Source organism: Diaphorina citri, unplaced genomic scaffold (assembly GCF_000475195.1).
Source record: "Diaphorina citri unplaced genomic scaffold, Diaci psyllid genome assembly version 1.1 scaffold189, whole genome shotgun sequence".
In the NCBI taxonomy this organism is placed as follows: domain Eukaryota; kingdom Metazoa; phylum Arthropoda; class Insecta; order Hemiptera; family Psyllidae; genus Diaphorina; species Diaphorina citri.
In genome coordinates, this window is record NW_007377626.1 from 165,020 (window position 1) to 181,222 (window position 16,203).

Genomic DNA, 16,203 nt, shown 5'->3' on the forward strand with positions numbered 1-16,203 from the left:
TCACTAATATGTCACCCAAATGTAAAGTGTAAGGTAAAGGACACTCGAGGTCATGTAACCATTAACATAATGCTTTGAATGACACGCTAGACATCGGAGTGCCAAGACTAAATCAGGTCATATGACCGTGTTGTCTACGAGCAGTCCATTCACAAATCAAGTTGTCTTTGAGTCATTGGTTTACTACTTGGTTCACTTGGTCATTATGCTTAAATTTTAATTGTTCACTACTTGTATTTGTATAGGTCATTTAAGTACCTACCGTTTCTTATCCAAATGGTAGATCTCCATGTACTTAACCTGTTGTTTTAAACTAAAACTTGTGCAAGTAACATGACATTCTGATTAATTTTCTCACACTAGATGGAATAGAATGTAATCTATACAAATTATATCTACGTACTCGTACGTAACAAGTGGAATCATTTTGTGGCTCTGTAAGGTCAAAGGCATGTATGAACCTTAAAATGTGTCAGGATTGAAAACAATCAAGTCAATCAACACAGTGAAACGATCCGGACGGACGGAGTGACAAATGGTCAAACGAAACGAGAATACTGAAACGGAACGAGATGACAAGAATGTCCTAAACATAATAGCAAAAGAGGTAACAAAAACTTCCTTGAAATGCAGCGGGAAATGTTAGCCATAGCCAAACTACAAGAAATTCTATGCAGAGGAACAAGATTTTCAAACTATGTACCTACAAGAAATATCAGGACGTGGAAAGTATCCTGTCTCTTCTAGTTGATTGAATCTAATTAGCAACTCGGAGAATGGGTATTCTCTTGCACGATTTCTCCAATTAACACCCACCACCTTCAAAAGAAAAATAAAAGGATCAAACACTTATCGTGTCTTATCTAATTGGAACTCAATAAAAAAGAAGATGAAGAGCTCAGTGATATGGCCAACAGTGCCCATGGCTATAATCTAAGTGTTTGGCTCTTAAGTTTTAAGCTTTTAAGTACCTACACATTTTATACGAGGTGCTTGAGGGCTCCACTTGATATCTTGATAATAAGAGTCGCTTCCAATGACATACGGCTAATTGAAGACTGGGAACCTTTGACCTACAACATAATGTCTATTACACACACAGACCAGCGGTATCATCCTGACCTTTTAAGTAGGTACACATTTTATACGAGGTGCTTGAGGGCTCCACTTGATATCTTGATAACAAGAGTCGCTTCCAATGACATGCGGCTAATTGAAGACTGGGAACCTTTGACCTACAACATAATGTCTATTACACACACAGACCAGCGGTATCATCCTGACTATGCAACATAGGTACACCTAATGTGGATACTAAAACACAAGTTATGTGAAAGTGAAAATGAAATATGGGCATGACTTGTGTTTAAGTCCAAAGTGCAAACCTTGCGAGCACACCTATGTGGATACTAAAACACAAGTTATGTGAAAGTGAAAATGAAATATGGGCATGACTTGTGTTTAAGTCCAAAGTGCAAACCTTGCGAGTGAATCTGGAGAAGTTTTATGTGAGAATTATTCAATCAAGTTAGTGTCTAGAATCCTAGAATGTACAATGTACATACATAAGTAGGTATAATATCCGAGTGCTTGATTCGATTCCAGGCTGAGACAAACAATTACCCTGAAATTGGTTGGCTATTGCAATCACCGCACGAAATTTGCATTCACCTGTTGTCCGCTTGTGTTGCGTCATTTTTACCATCACCGTACGAAGACAATGTCACAGTATAATGTCCGAGTGCTTGATTTGAATCCAGGCTGAGACAAACAATTACCCTGAAATTGGTTGGCTATTGCAGTCACCGCACGAAATTTGCATTCACCTGTTGTTCGCTTATGTTGCGTCATATTTACCATCACCGTACGAAGACAATGTCACCAATATGTCACCCAAATGTAAAGTGTAAGGTAAAGGACACTCGAGGTCATGTAACCATATAACATTTATATACATTATAACGCTGCAAATGAAGGCTAAATATTTGTTTACGTAGATTAAGTCCCTGCTATTTAAAGTTATTTTCCACAAAGTTAATTCCAGACCAAATTATAGGTGTCCACCTGGATTTCGCATACTTTTTAGACTTTGGGTAGATTAAGTACCTGCTATTTAAAGTTATTTTCCACAAAGTTAATTCCAGACCAAATTATAGGTGTCCACCTGGATTTCGCATACTTTTTAGACTTTGGTAGATTAAGTACCTGCTATTTAATGTTATTTTCCACAAAGTTAATTCCAGACCAAATTATAGGTGTCCACATGGATTTCGCATACTTTTTAGACTTTGGTGTTGAGTACTTTATTTTAGGTTAGTCCAAGTAAAGACCAATAAATAAGTAGTAATTTGTTCTAAATGCATTGGTAAAAGACCTGGTAAATATTCCGTACATCTAGGTACTGGTCGAATGATAAAAATTTGGTTTTCATTTTCTTGAATCAACCTGAGAACGTCTTTAAATACACCAATTCAGATTTTTGAAAGCTATAGGTAATTCGAGAATAAAATAGTTAATCCTCTATCAGGCTAACCACGTCCTATCACTTCATTAAAGTCAAAATTTAAATTGGATATCCTTCTAATCATACACCTACCTTGAATAAGTCATCAAGTGCCACGAATACTAAATTAATAATTAAGGTATCCTAATTTCGAACCAAGTTCACGATATATACCAAACGATTGTTGATACCAAGAAGTATTCAAACACATGCTATGATGATCATGTTCATAAGAGGATTATGTAATTCTAATAATAATTAAGGTATCCTAATTTCGAACCAAGTTCACGATATACCAAACGATTGTTGATACCAAGAAGTATTCAAACACATGCTATGATGATCATGTTCATAAGAGGATTATGTAATTCACATGTTTTCTTACACATGTTGTAAATATGTTTCATGTTTTCGTGTCAATATTGAGAACGATGTGCACCATGTTTTCTGATATTCACATAATTAGCATCATAATAGATGACACCCATGTTTTCTTACACATGTTGTAAAATATATGTTTCATGTTTTCGTGTCAATATTGAGAACGATGTGCACCATGTTTTCTGATATTCACATAATTAGCATCATAATAGATGACACTCTTAGACTCAAGCTCAGAAAATGTGTGGTTGACAGGGCAATTTGTGGATACCTAGATACTAGGCCTAGTGGATATCAAAGATACAGACTTTAAACAAAATTGAGAAAGATAGTTTCTTCCCGATCCTGTAGATATGGTTTAATTTTTTTTAAAAAAAATTTCATTTTAATTCACGGGGCCTACCCATTTGTACAGTGAGTCCCTAACTTAAACCTACAGTAAAAACAAACCACTAACCATACAAAATATATCTATACGTACATTATCTACGTATAAGTATTGAACACGCAATAATAGATAGGTACTGAATTACTGATACCTACAACATTACCTATGTAATTATATTAGATACAACAAAAACATTTCGTGCAAGTCTCAATATTGCCCAATATGCCAAATTTTACCTCATTTAGATTTAATTCTCTTTGTAGAGCAAACAGCACAGCTAATATTATTACAATTTGTTTGAAATATTTAGTAAATAGGTATTTAGATAATATCAAACAAGTATTTATAGGTATACGTCACATAGACTGCACTGTATTGATACTATCTACAATGTTCAGTAATGTAAGAGGTAGGTAAGTAATTTTATGCCTTCAGTTTTTCCTGATCGACGCTTTCAGTTAAGTCTTTTAAGAACTTTTGACATTGTTGATACACTCTTGCAAGAAAAGCAAGAACACCCTGTTTTGTGTAAGTAATAATGAACTAACTATTCTCTATTCAAGTAGAAACTATTTCATAATAATGCAAATTATAAGTCCTAATTAAAATATTACAGGTATACGATATGGACTAGGTATAATAAACATGAAGAATAGCCATATAGTAAGTATTTACCTAGTCAATAATACCCAAGTTGCTATACAGGTGAATATGCCAATACAAACAGCTTAAGAATAAGATTCTAGCTCTTCAGTATTCATTCTTATTTTCTAAATCTTTCCTTTTTTCTACCTTTTATGTGAAAAACTAAAAACTTGGACTAGGTAGTTTCAATGTCACGTCGGACCCATGATGTCGAAGACCTGGGTTCGAGCCTCAGTAGCGACAAAAATATTCAGTAGCGTCTTTTTGAGATGAACTCTACATTAAACCTGAACGCATTATATATTCATTAGAATAAATACCTTCTTATACCTAAAGAACTGAAGAGGCAGAGGATTAATTATTTTTATATTTATTCAACCTTTTGCATTTGCAAATACTACTCCCATGCTTCATTTAGCAGTTTGGTTTATAAATGTGATTTATTACCAATCAAATATACATAGGTATAAGGCCTTGCTTAGACTGCGAGAGTACTGAAAAAGTCCTATGCCGCATTAGGTAGTACAAACAAGGTATATTCTATTCTATTCTTACCTGGTGGCAGTTTAGATTTGAGCATGTCCATGGCGACTACATTGATGATGAGGATCCAGATGGGGCAGTCTAGGAGATCCGGTTCAGACTTGACAAAGGCCACAGCGCTCAGACATTGGCATTCCAGGCGGCGCCTGTCAGGGTACGCCCTCTGTAGTTCTCGACTCACGTTCTGTTGAAACTTCTTCATGTCGAACAGCTGAAATGGAGAAAAATGAAAGTTTAGGTAGGTACGTATATTTTTTCAATAGGTTACATTGGACAATTCGTAATAGCTGACAAAAGTTTTGACAGTATATTGACATCAATCTGATACCTAAAATACCCGGAACTTTTTGAGAAAATGTCCTGAATCCTAATAAGCATCTCGCGACAGTTGTTTAACTACTTAATTTATTGACTCTCTGGGGGTATAACATGGATTACATCACGAGGTGGGAAATACATAACTTTCTTCCAGATGCCAAAACAAGAACATTGACGATGTTCAATAGAGCAAAATATTCTTCCAGGACAACTGTCAGAACAACCTTTCAAAATCGTACAAGGGTCACCGAAGTTAATCGTTATTTACGAGTAGATATCTGAGTAGGAGGCTATCTTCTCCTGTGGTTTTATAACTAAAGAATACCTTGGTTTCTAATTTGAAGATCTGCATTCTTGAATGTAAGATCTCTTCAGATCAAAGTTCTACCAATTGGATTAGCAAAATCAGTTCCGCTTTTTCTTTCTTCTATTCGAGATGCGATTTTCCATTACGCCTTGTCTTATCTTGTTCATTAAACAAACTACATTAACCCTGTCGAGACCCATGACCCAGCCAGAGACATTTGAGTAGGTTGTACTCTTGAAGTCTCATTAAAATATAGATTTACCTGACAGGTATCAGCAAGAATTCTTCTGACGTTTTCAATTTCCAAGCATACTTGACCTACCCCATGTATTTAGCTAGAAATATGTTTCTCATCCTCTTTCAGATCATTCAATGGTTAACTCACACAAGGAACTAGGTCGTTCATACCCCCCCGAGTGATGACTGGATTTAGATTTGATCATACATTACTATTGCATTTGTTTCATTGTCTTGTTTACTTATAATGTAGTTAGGTACTTTCAGATTATGTTCATGAACATGTACATGTTCTTTTCTTCCTTTACATTTAACCTGTGCACTGAGAGAGATACAAACTGGCCTAGGTACTTTCAGATTATGTTCATGAACATGTACATGTTCTTTTCTTCCTTTACATTTAACCTGTGCGCTGAGAGAGATACAAACTGGTAATTTCAGGACAACAAAACAATTTTGAAAGTCATGCTCTCAGTTAGACCTCTAAACTTAGCATCAATTGCTCTTAGTTAGCCAGGCGTTAGATTTTTTGGTAATTAGTCTCATATTTCATTCATCTTAATTAGGTTACTAGTACTCACAGGTGTGAGGTGTACCGTCCTCAATCAAAGTCTTGTTAAGTGTTGGATTTTTGGTGAGTCATTGTGTTTATGAAAAGGGTCGGGCACCTAGGTGTTTAATCTTCTGAAGTATGGTGTTGGCCTGAGGTACTGAACACTTTGAGGGCTCGAAAACCAAAGTAAATGTTTTGTAATCATGCCCATGTATTTAAATTGTAATTCAAACAATTTAGGAGTTTGAAAAGTTAGGTTCGATACTTTATCACAACAAAAGATTTTGAGTAGTTTATTAAGTAACTAGGTACTTTACTAAGTTGAACATTGCTTCGAGGACTAAACTACGTTATGGTCTTCAAGAGTTTCTAAACTCTCTAATAATTCTCTGTCATACGAAGGCTTATAATCTAATTTCAGGATGTCCTCAGCTCATTTCTTACCACAATCCTCAACAGCCTTACCAAAAGCAACCATTAGTTCTTCGCTGTCAGCATCTCTGATACCAGCAGATATGATGTCTTTAATTTAATAACTAGAAGATTACTTCCTTGTAAACAAAGTATTATTTTTTATTATGATGGTAGGTATTACAAATGTCTCTTGAAGTTGTTGAGGTGAAATTAGTTGTACAAAACCCATTTCTTTATTTCGTTGAAATTGGATTTTTCGTTCCAGAGAGTTTGTTTTATTACAGTGAGCATGACTGGCAAAGCTTGTCATAATATATTTTTGCAAAAGGTCAGACATCTCAACATGTCTGTTCTCATTTGAGTGAGGGTGGTTATCTTCTAGGAATTTCGTAATTTCCAACATGTCTTAAGACTCTTAAGTCAGTTACATGGGTTTCCAAATTTAGATCACGCATGAATAGAGCAATTGCGATGAAATCTTTTAGAAGAACAAATACCACAGATATCATTTCATGCTCATTCTTCTCAACAAACAATTCATCAGTACTTTATTAATTGTGAGAAATAGCCGTACGTTGCTTTGTAATCTCAGTTCTATTACTTCTATTGTAAAGTTATTGGTCAATATTCATATCGTCTTACTAACTGTCAGTGTGTGTGCTTCAGAAGATATCGGTACCCACCGACAATCCTCTATCCACCTCGTTTTTCATCTGTTGTTTTAAAATTTTAGATCAATCAAATTTTGAAGTGGAATTGAGAACTCAATTGCATTAACCTTGATGAACTTCATGAGAACTTCGTCCAATTTTCACCTGAAATACATTCTCTTCCACTTAACCTTGATCGACACACCAGTGCAATAGCGACTTCCAATCATCAAGCTGATATTTTAAAGCAACTGTGTAAACTTGTGTTTTGAAATGAGATATTTACCTTCGATAACATAGGTAGGTACAGAAACGGAATCTATAGGTAATCTGAATATCAGACGAAACCATGAACTTCCAATCATCAAGCTGATATTTTAAAGCAACTGTGTAAACTTGTGTTTTGAAATGAGATAATATTTACCTTCGATATAATAGGTAGGTACAGAAACGGAATCTATAGGTAATCTGAATATCAGACGAAACCATGTTATCAAGAAATGGTTTAATTAAATAATTATCTCAACCTACCTGTACAAAATATGTCCGACCTGCTTATCGATCCAAGATCACAGATTTTCTGTAGGGCACTATAACATTTAGAATAAATTTTCATGATTCTACCAATTATTCGTTTGGTTATGTTTGAATTTTAATCACGGTAATTGTAACTACCTAGTTGTATTTTTTCTGCATTTATATTTAGAAGATCATTGGCAGCAGCATTATTCTTGACTTCCCTGCTAAAAGAAAATGAACAATTAGGTACAGAATACTCCACAATATTGTGATATTTAGTATTTAGGATAAAAGCTCTCCCCTTCGAGGGTCTTCTACAAAGTAAATACAAGAGACTACAAAGAGCTAAGTGATGTTGCTTAGGTCGAACTATTTTGTAAATACCTGAACGACCGATTCAAAATGAACATTATGAACATCTCGACGTAATTGTGAATTTACCAAATGTCCTAAGAAGGTGCCATTTTAAAGGATATTTTTTTATTCCCTAACAAGCACACTATAACTACTACCCACTATATCAACTGTTTCACGAGGTAGGTAATATCTGAGCAATACAATCCTCATGAAGATAGTACCTCGTTTTAGCATTGAATCACGCACTCTTTATTATGTTTTCAACACTTGGCTCTAGATGACTTAACTCATAGCTTTTACTTTCTAAAATGGCATGGAAGAATTATCACCACATTCAGCGCAGGTGTGATCCTAGAAGTTTTTCTATCAGGCTAGGGAATACAATCTTCTTTGTGAGAGAAGTTGGAAGGTGCTTTTTCTCTCTCCTGGTAATGTCTTTCTCGAAGTCTCGAGTGTCACGTGATGTGATTCTTGTTTGGGAAATGTAAGGACGTCTCATGGCGAGCTATCATGTTATCTTGTCAAAAATTGTAGGGCCTGTAGGGGTAACCGTGGATTTAATATTATTTCTAGCCTTGAAGCTCAATATTTTGGTAGCAGGAATTTTGGTGGTCAACATTGATATTTCCTAGGACAGTTCAAAGTTTCTTTCCTAGTTGTTCCTATTTTTGGACGCTCAAAATCAATCTTTTTAAATGTTTTCGTAGTACAGGAGGTACAACAGTACATTCATGCCATGTTGGTTCATACACTTCTTGAAATGATTGTACTGTGTCTATGAGCCTTAGTACCTACCTAGTTTAGTGTGGTTTAGCCACAGACCTACCAATAGTGCCAATGTTTGTGACGTATGCCACCTATCATAGGCCCTGTTATGTGTCCTACATTCAAGTAGGAAGAGCATGTTATCACTTTGTTCATGCTTTGACAGAGGATTATTAAAATGTATCACTACTTTGTAAACCCTGATGTACGTAATTCAGTAAATCTGCTCAGTCGTCAAGCACTTCATGATGTTGAGCTTAAACTTGGCTGATTTTTAAGATTTCTTTGATATACATGTGCATATATTTGTGATAATACAATAATACCCACATAGCATAGAAGTTAGATCAACCATCATATCTTCATTTTTCGTTCTTTCTTTTCACATAACATAGTTGTAACATCAATAGTCAATAAAATCATACATAATAATATAAGAGGAATACAATACAAGAGTATCCTAGTACAATAAAGTTCTCTGAGCGCCAAAGAAAACCAAATGGATTTGTTACAGGGCATTCACAATATCAAGGTTACTCCAAACGTCAAATAAAAAAAATCTGGTGTGAACATCACACGACTTTCCTTATCCTATTGAATGGTGCTTATTTGGGTGTTCTGTTGTAACATTTACAATATTTCTAACTGTTTAGTCAGTATATGGCTTAAAACCGCCAAAAAGCGGTCGAAACCCGTCCAAAAGTCGGTCAACAATACCGCCAACCGCAGCACCTATTTTAACCAAACGTTTTGTATTGCATATTTGACACATTTGTGAACTACATACCAAATTTCAAGTCTTAGTGTTGGTCCCCAATTCTTCTTCAACAATGATCTTGATTATTGATGGGCAATTTGGTACTTTAATATGTAAGTATCCATCTGATCTAGTTAACTATGTGCTAAATAAATCAAGCCATCTCCAAAATAAATCAGGTTCAATTTCAAATATGTGAATAATCATGTAACTATATGGATGAATTTTTCATTATTTTTTTAGGGATTCGTTGAAATTCTATCCAAATCATTTAATTTGATGAACACTTTGTGTACTTACCTTTACTGGTTTTTCAGATTCTAGAGCACAATTTGGTAATTTCAACACGTCTGCTCCGATACTCGTTTCTTCCCCCGTACTTGTAGTTTTGACATAGACATTGCATTTGGATACTCTTTTGACTAAAATGTTGCCCTGGTCGTCCATTTTGACTTTGATGCCCTGTGAAAAGAAAAAATTGATGGTTTTTAGGATGCCATAACAAATAGAAATATTGGTGTAAAGTTCAGACTAGTAAAATACAAGTTAGTGTTGAAGTACCTATTACACAAGACAGTAAAAGAATAATTTAGTCCTTTGATATTGGGGACGGGGACGTAGAAGCACTTCATTACCTTTTAAGAGCCTTTACCGTAACTTTTAATAATGAGATTAATGCGACAATGCTCAAATAAACAAGTAAAATACAAGTTAGTGTTGAAGTACCTACTACACAAGACAGTAAAAGACTAATTTAGTCCTTTGATATTGGACGGGGACGTAGAAGCACTTCATTACCTTTTAAGAGCCTTTACCGTAACTTTTAATAATGAGATTAATGCGACAATGCTCAAATAATAAGACTAGTAAAATACAAGTTAGTGTTGAAGTACCTATTAGACAAGACAGTAAAAGAATAATTTAGTCCTTTGATATTGGGGACGGGGACGTAGAAGCACTTCATTACCCTTTAAGAGCCTTTACCGTAACTTTTAATAATGAGATTAATGCGACAATAATGCTCAAATAATGAGGGCTGCCCATATCTGTCTTCTGTAAGACTTAATTTGGACTAAATTACATATTTTATTTGAACCAAGAAAATAGAGCAATAGGTATAACAAAACGCCCACAATACCAACCACATGGTTGATCTCGATCTTTATACAATCATCTGGTTATTCAAGAAACCAATAAAATTGCTTTTCTCAAGATATTTTTTTTCCTATTTGCAAATTTTGTAATAAAAAAAAGAAAACCATGTAAAAAGCTCAATATTGGAGTCCATTATCTGTGAGGCAGAGTTTCAGGAAGGATGGGTTTGGCTGTAAATTTCAATACCAATGTCACAAGGAAGGTGTAACGACAGCTTGGTTTATTCTTACCTTTTTTATTGCCACAATTTTATTTTTGGGTGTAAAAACCGACAAAATATTTGAACCGAACTGTGAGATTGCTCATAAAAAGATAGATGCTGTTGGAATAATAAATTCACGTGATTCTATCCAAGATCAAGCGGGGCGTTGAGATAATCATCAGGAAACCCTACTACTACCACTAGTAGTATTGCGACGAGTGTCAAAACCATAGATCTTGTCTAGGAATATCGTGAGGAATGAACAATTGGTTGTGAAACCCAATCTTGCTCATAAGTCTGACGTTATAGCTTTCTTTAAAGGTTTGTAAAGGTGAATTGTATATTTTTGTCAATTGACTAGATATTCTTTAGTTTGCAATATCAACAGATCAACACGACCGCAAAGAGCGCCGGATATCATTTTCCCCTCACAATAAACCATATTAAATTTAACCATTTAAACAGGTTCTCCAATGAGCTAGAAGTTAGAGGGGCGTGTGGAATTAGCATAATGAAAAATGTGAGAAGGTGTGAAGTGTAAGGAGATCAACCACTCTAATATAACCACTAACCATACATGCGAGCGTATCACCTCTATCTCATAATTGTTCCAAGACCCTGATCTATATTTCTCCTCGAGTACCTATATTATAAGAAATTTAACCATTTAAACAGGTTCTCCAATGAGCTAGAAGTTAGAGGGGCATGTGGAATTAGCATAATGAAAAATGTGAGAAGGTGTGAAGTGTAAGGAGATCAACATTTTCCCCCTCACAATAAACCATATTAAATTTAACCATTTAAACAGGTTCTCCAATGAGCTAGAAGTTAGAGGGGCGTGTGGAATTAGCATAATGAAAAATGTGAGAAGGTGTGAAGTGTAAGGAGATCAACCACTCTAATCTAACCAATAACCATACATGCGAGCGTATCACCTCTATCTCATAATTGTTCCAAGACCCTGATCTATATTTCTCCTCGAGTACCTATATTATAAGCTAATTTAACCATTTAAACAGGTTCTCATGAGCTAGAAGTTAGAGGGGCATGTGGAATTAGCATAATGAAAAATGTGAGAAGGTGTGAAGTGTAAGGAGATCAACCACTCTAATCTAACCACTAACCATACATGCGAGCGTATCACCTCTATCTCATAATTGTTCCAAGACCCTGATCTATATTTCTCCTACAGTACCTATATTATAAGCGTGGAAGCCAATTCAGTTATTGCAACTGATGGATCAAAATCAACATCCATGGTACAAGGTGAACACCGAGTCCAATTCAAATCTCAAGTCCATCAAGTTCACAAAGATTTGAACCTGTTGAATGGTTAACTATGATTTGTGATTGTAGTTATGAATAATTAATTAGTTCAGATTTGTGTTCGGACCATGATATGCTTCATTTTGATTGTTACCTATATTTATTGTCTGCTGTGGATCACTTCAGGGTTTTAGATCGAGTAATAGGTTCTAGTTTGGTATTGATAAATGCTTTTGATGTGACGTTTACAACTCTCACTATAATTGAATGCAGACAAATGTACAAACAGCTATCGTTAATTGTATTCATGTGGGTATACATTTGATTTGATTGATAGTGTAGTTGCATAGACGATATTATGCCTCTACAAAAAGTGCGCAGACCTCAATTTGGATTAAAGAATAGTGCACTATGAAACCATTATTTAATACCTACCTAAATAGCATTTTATTTTTTATCGATTCTTCTAACTAATTAAGCAAGATATTTCAGAAAAGGTATTTTAGCAATACGAAGACATTCAAAGGACAATTCTCTAATGGTTTTTGAAACACATTTGGCTATCTTTTATCTCAACCAGATAACCAACAGAAGTTACAACGCTTCGGAGCAATGCCCAGTGATCCGAATTTTAGTGAGCAAAAATTTTGGGTGTGGGATTCTACAATAGTGTTCACAATTTCATTTTCAAAATACAATGTCATAAAATTCAAACTGGGGTGACTGATCAATTGGATGATATGTGGTGATCCGGGAAATAACGTACCCACTGAAAATGACGTAATTTCTACACATTTATCTATCTCTGTGGCGTATAATATCTCTAGTAGCGCGGTCAAACTTTCTTGACTTGGCGGGGCGGAGCGCTACCGCTTTCCTTAATTCCTATATTCACAGCAAGAGCCAACGATCGAGCATAGACTATGACTTACCAACTACCCAAGTAACTAATAGGTAAGCAATATCAAAACGTACCACCTTTTTGAAACAACCTGTGGATTTATATAATTTCATATAAAGAGTGCACACACTTTGGTTTGCTATTGCAAATTCAGTGTGCTAAAATTTTTCATTGTGTGTAAAACATGTTGATAACTATGCCTGTTGAAAACATGTTGATATAACATATGTCGCAATCATATAACATATACGTACCAGACTATGACTTACCAACTTCCCAAGTAACTAATAGGTAACCAATATCAACGTACCATCTTTTTGAAACAACCTGTGGATTTATATATGTAATTTTATATAAAGAGTGCACACACTTTGGTTTGCTATTGCAAATCCAGTGTGCTAAAATATTTCATTGTGTGTAAAACATGTTGATAACTATGCCTGTTGAAAACATGTTGATATAACATATGTCGCAATCATATAACATATACGTACCTGCATAATGTCCCAATCTGGTTGGTATAAAATAAACCAAAGTTCTGTACCAGTTTGTTTCAAATGTTTCATATTTCAGCCAATGTTTTTCTCTAGCCCTAGCAGATCGGTCAAATTTTTCCAAAGTAGGTACCTACTCCAAAGCAATGAAAGATAGTAAATGTGTAGAAATTACGTCATTTTCAGTGGGTACGTTATTTCCCGGATGCCTTTTGTGAGTACCATTTTTATTTCATTATTGTGATTTTTTCTTTTTTTATTGTGCCATAAAAATCCCGCTAGTAGTGTACAGAGTGTGATGTTTAATGAGATTGCAAGGAGTTTTATGAAGTACATTTGCCTATTTGCAAATTTTGTAATAAAAAAAAAGAAAACCATGTAAAAAGATCAACATTGGAGTCCATTATCTGTGAGGCAGAGTTTCAGGAAGGATGGGTTTGGCTGTAAATTTCAATACCAATGTCACAAGGAAGGTGTAACTCCTATTTGCAAATTTTGTAATAAAAAAAAGAAAACCATGTAAAAAGCTCAATATTGGAGTCCATTATCTGTGAGGCAGAGTTTCAGGAAGGATGGGTTTGGCTGTAAATTTCAATACCAATGTCACAAGGAAGGTGTAACGACAGCTTGGTTTATTCTTACCTTTTTTATTGCCACAATTTTATTTTTGGGTGTAATCTGGTTATTCAAGAAACCAATGAAATTGCTTTTCTCAAGATAATTTTTTTCCTATTTGCAAATTTTGTAATAAAAAAAGAAAACCATGTAAAAAGCTCAACATTGGAGTCCATTATCTGTGAGGTAGAGTTTCAAGAAGGATGGGTTTGGCTGTAATTTTCAATACCAATGTCACAAGGAAGGTGTAACGACAGCTTGGTTTATTCTTACCTTTTTTATTGCCACAATTTTATTTTTGGGTGTAAAAACCGACAAAATATTTGAACTGAACTGTGAGATTGCTCATAAAAAGATAGATGCTGTTGGAATAATAAATTCACGTGATTCTATCCAAGATCAAGCGGGGCGTTGAGATAATCATCAGGAAACCCTACTACTACCACCACCACTAGAACTACTACTACTACTACCACTAGAACTACTACTACCACGAGTAGTAAAGGTAAAAACCACTAAAGTGGTATCACCATCCTACTAGTGGTAAAAACCACTAGTAGGATTACGAGTGTCAAAATCATGGATCTTGTCTAGGAATATCGTGAGGAATGAACAATTGGTTGTGAAACCCAATCTTGCTTAAAAGTCTGACGTTATAGTTTTCTTTAAAGGTTTGTAAAGGTGAATTGTATATTTTTGTCAATTGACTAGATATTCTTTAGTTTGCAATATCAACAGATCAACACGATTACAATTTTTAGAAATTAGAAATGAGGAGACAACCTATTCATCTATTCGCCTAATAAATCATATTAATCCCAAGCACAAATAAGGATGCGGTTGGACAGTAGCAGATGTCTATCTAGTCTTACGCATAAAAATACCAACATTCAAATCATAGGTAGCATCTAGCATCGTATGAAAAAATTAGAAGCAAATGTATCTTAGTGACTGTTGTTTGTGTTGTGTATGATGGTGGTTTCGAACCAGTGTATTTCGGTTTTCCAATATCCAATATTGGCTAGAGTGAATTGATTCAATCCTCAAGTAGTAATATAATATCTATTAAAACAGAACTACTTACTGAATTAATTACCTCATGTAAACAAAAATTACCGAAAAAGAACATCACACGAGAAGTCCATCGCGCGACGTAAGACTTTGCGGAGTCGTCCTGATTATAACGCTGACGAATTGTAGCCATTTATATTTGTACCCAGGTTATACTATTTGCCTCCACTATATGTAAGTCGGTAAGTAATGCTGCTGTGTAGGTACATGGTGCTTAATTACACTGCATTAATGTAGGTATCATTTTCAGTATAGGTACTTATCGTTTTAATTTTTCCATGATAGGTAGGTAATTAATTTAAAAATCATATTCAAGCAAAAAAATATTGTGAATAAGTATTTGATCTGTGTTCAAGAGGCCGATCATGTGTGAATATGTAAAGTGGCATGAAAGCACCGTACCAACTATTAGCATCAATGTATTGGGTATTCCGTATGTTACCTACCTCAGTCATGACTATAATAGTCAGTCACCATGCAGAAATTAATATCTTAGGCTCCTCCACCACAGGGGACCGTTGAAGTCCATCGCGCGACGTAAGACTTTGCGGAGTCGTCCTGATTATAACGCTGACGAATTGTAGCCATTTATATTTGTACCCAGATTAGCATCTACGAGAGCATCGTATGAAAAAATTAGAAGCAAATGTATCTTAGTGACTGTTCTTTGAAGTCCATCGCGCGACGTAAGACATTGCGGAGTCGTGTTGATTATAACGCTGACGAATTGTAGCCATTTATGTTTGTACCCAGGTACCTACCCTAAGAACATTTGGTGTGCCAATGATCACAAGCTACTTGGTCGTGAATAAGCAAAAGGAGATAACATTTCGACTCTAATTTAGAAAGTCCATCGCGCGACGTAAGACATTGCGGAGTCGTCCTGATTATAACGCTGACGAATTGTAGCCATTTATATTTGTACCCAGGTACCCTAAGAACATTTGGTGTGCCAATGATCACAAGCTACTTGGTCGTGAATAAGCAAAAGGAGATAACATTTCGACTCTAATTTAGATCTTTGAACCCACACTCCGTAAAAGGTATGACTAGCATCAGAACTGTTATGACGTTTCATGATCACGAGTATGCATTACACATCAAACTATTATGCATTTCATGCAAATGCACAGATTACTAGTATCAGAATTGAAAGTTCTAA

At 35.2% G+C, this 16,203-nt stretch overlaps 1 protein-coding gene across 1 annotated transcript in view; it reads right to left on the bottom strand.

Annotated features, from left to right (window-relative positions):
- The window catches only part of LOC103505685, a 48,424-nt gene that overhangs the window by 14,258 nt on the left and 17,963 nt on the right, over nucleotides 1-16,203 (bottom strand). The window contains exons 4-5 of the mRNA XM_026820961.1: nucleotides 9,638-9,799; nucleotides 4,473-4,671 (exon numbers count right to left, since the gene is read on the bottom strand). Coding sequence (XP_026676762.1) covers nucleotides 4,473-4,671; nucleotides 9,638-9,799 — 361 coding nt within the window. The remainder of the gene's footprint in view (nucleotides 1-4,472; nucleotides 4,672-9,637; nucleotides 9,800-16,203) is intronic.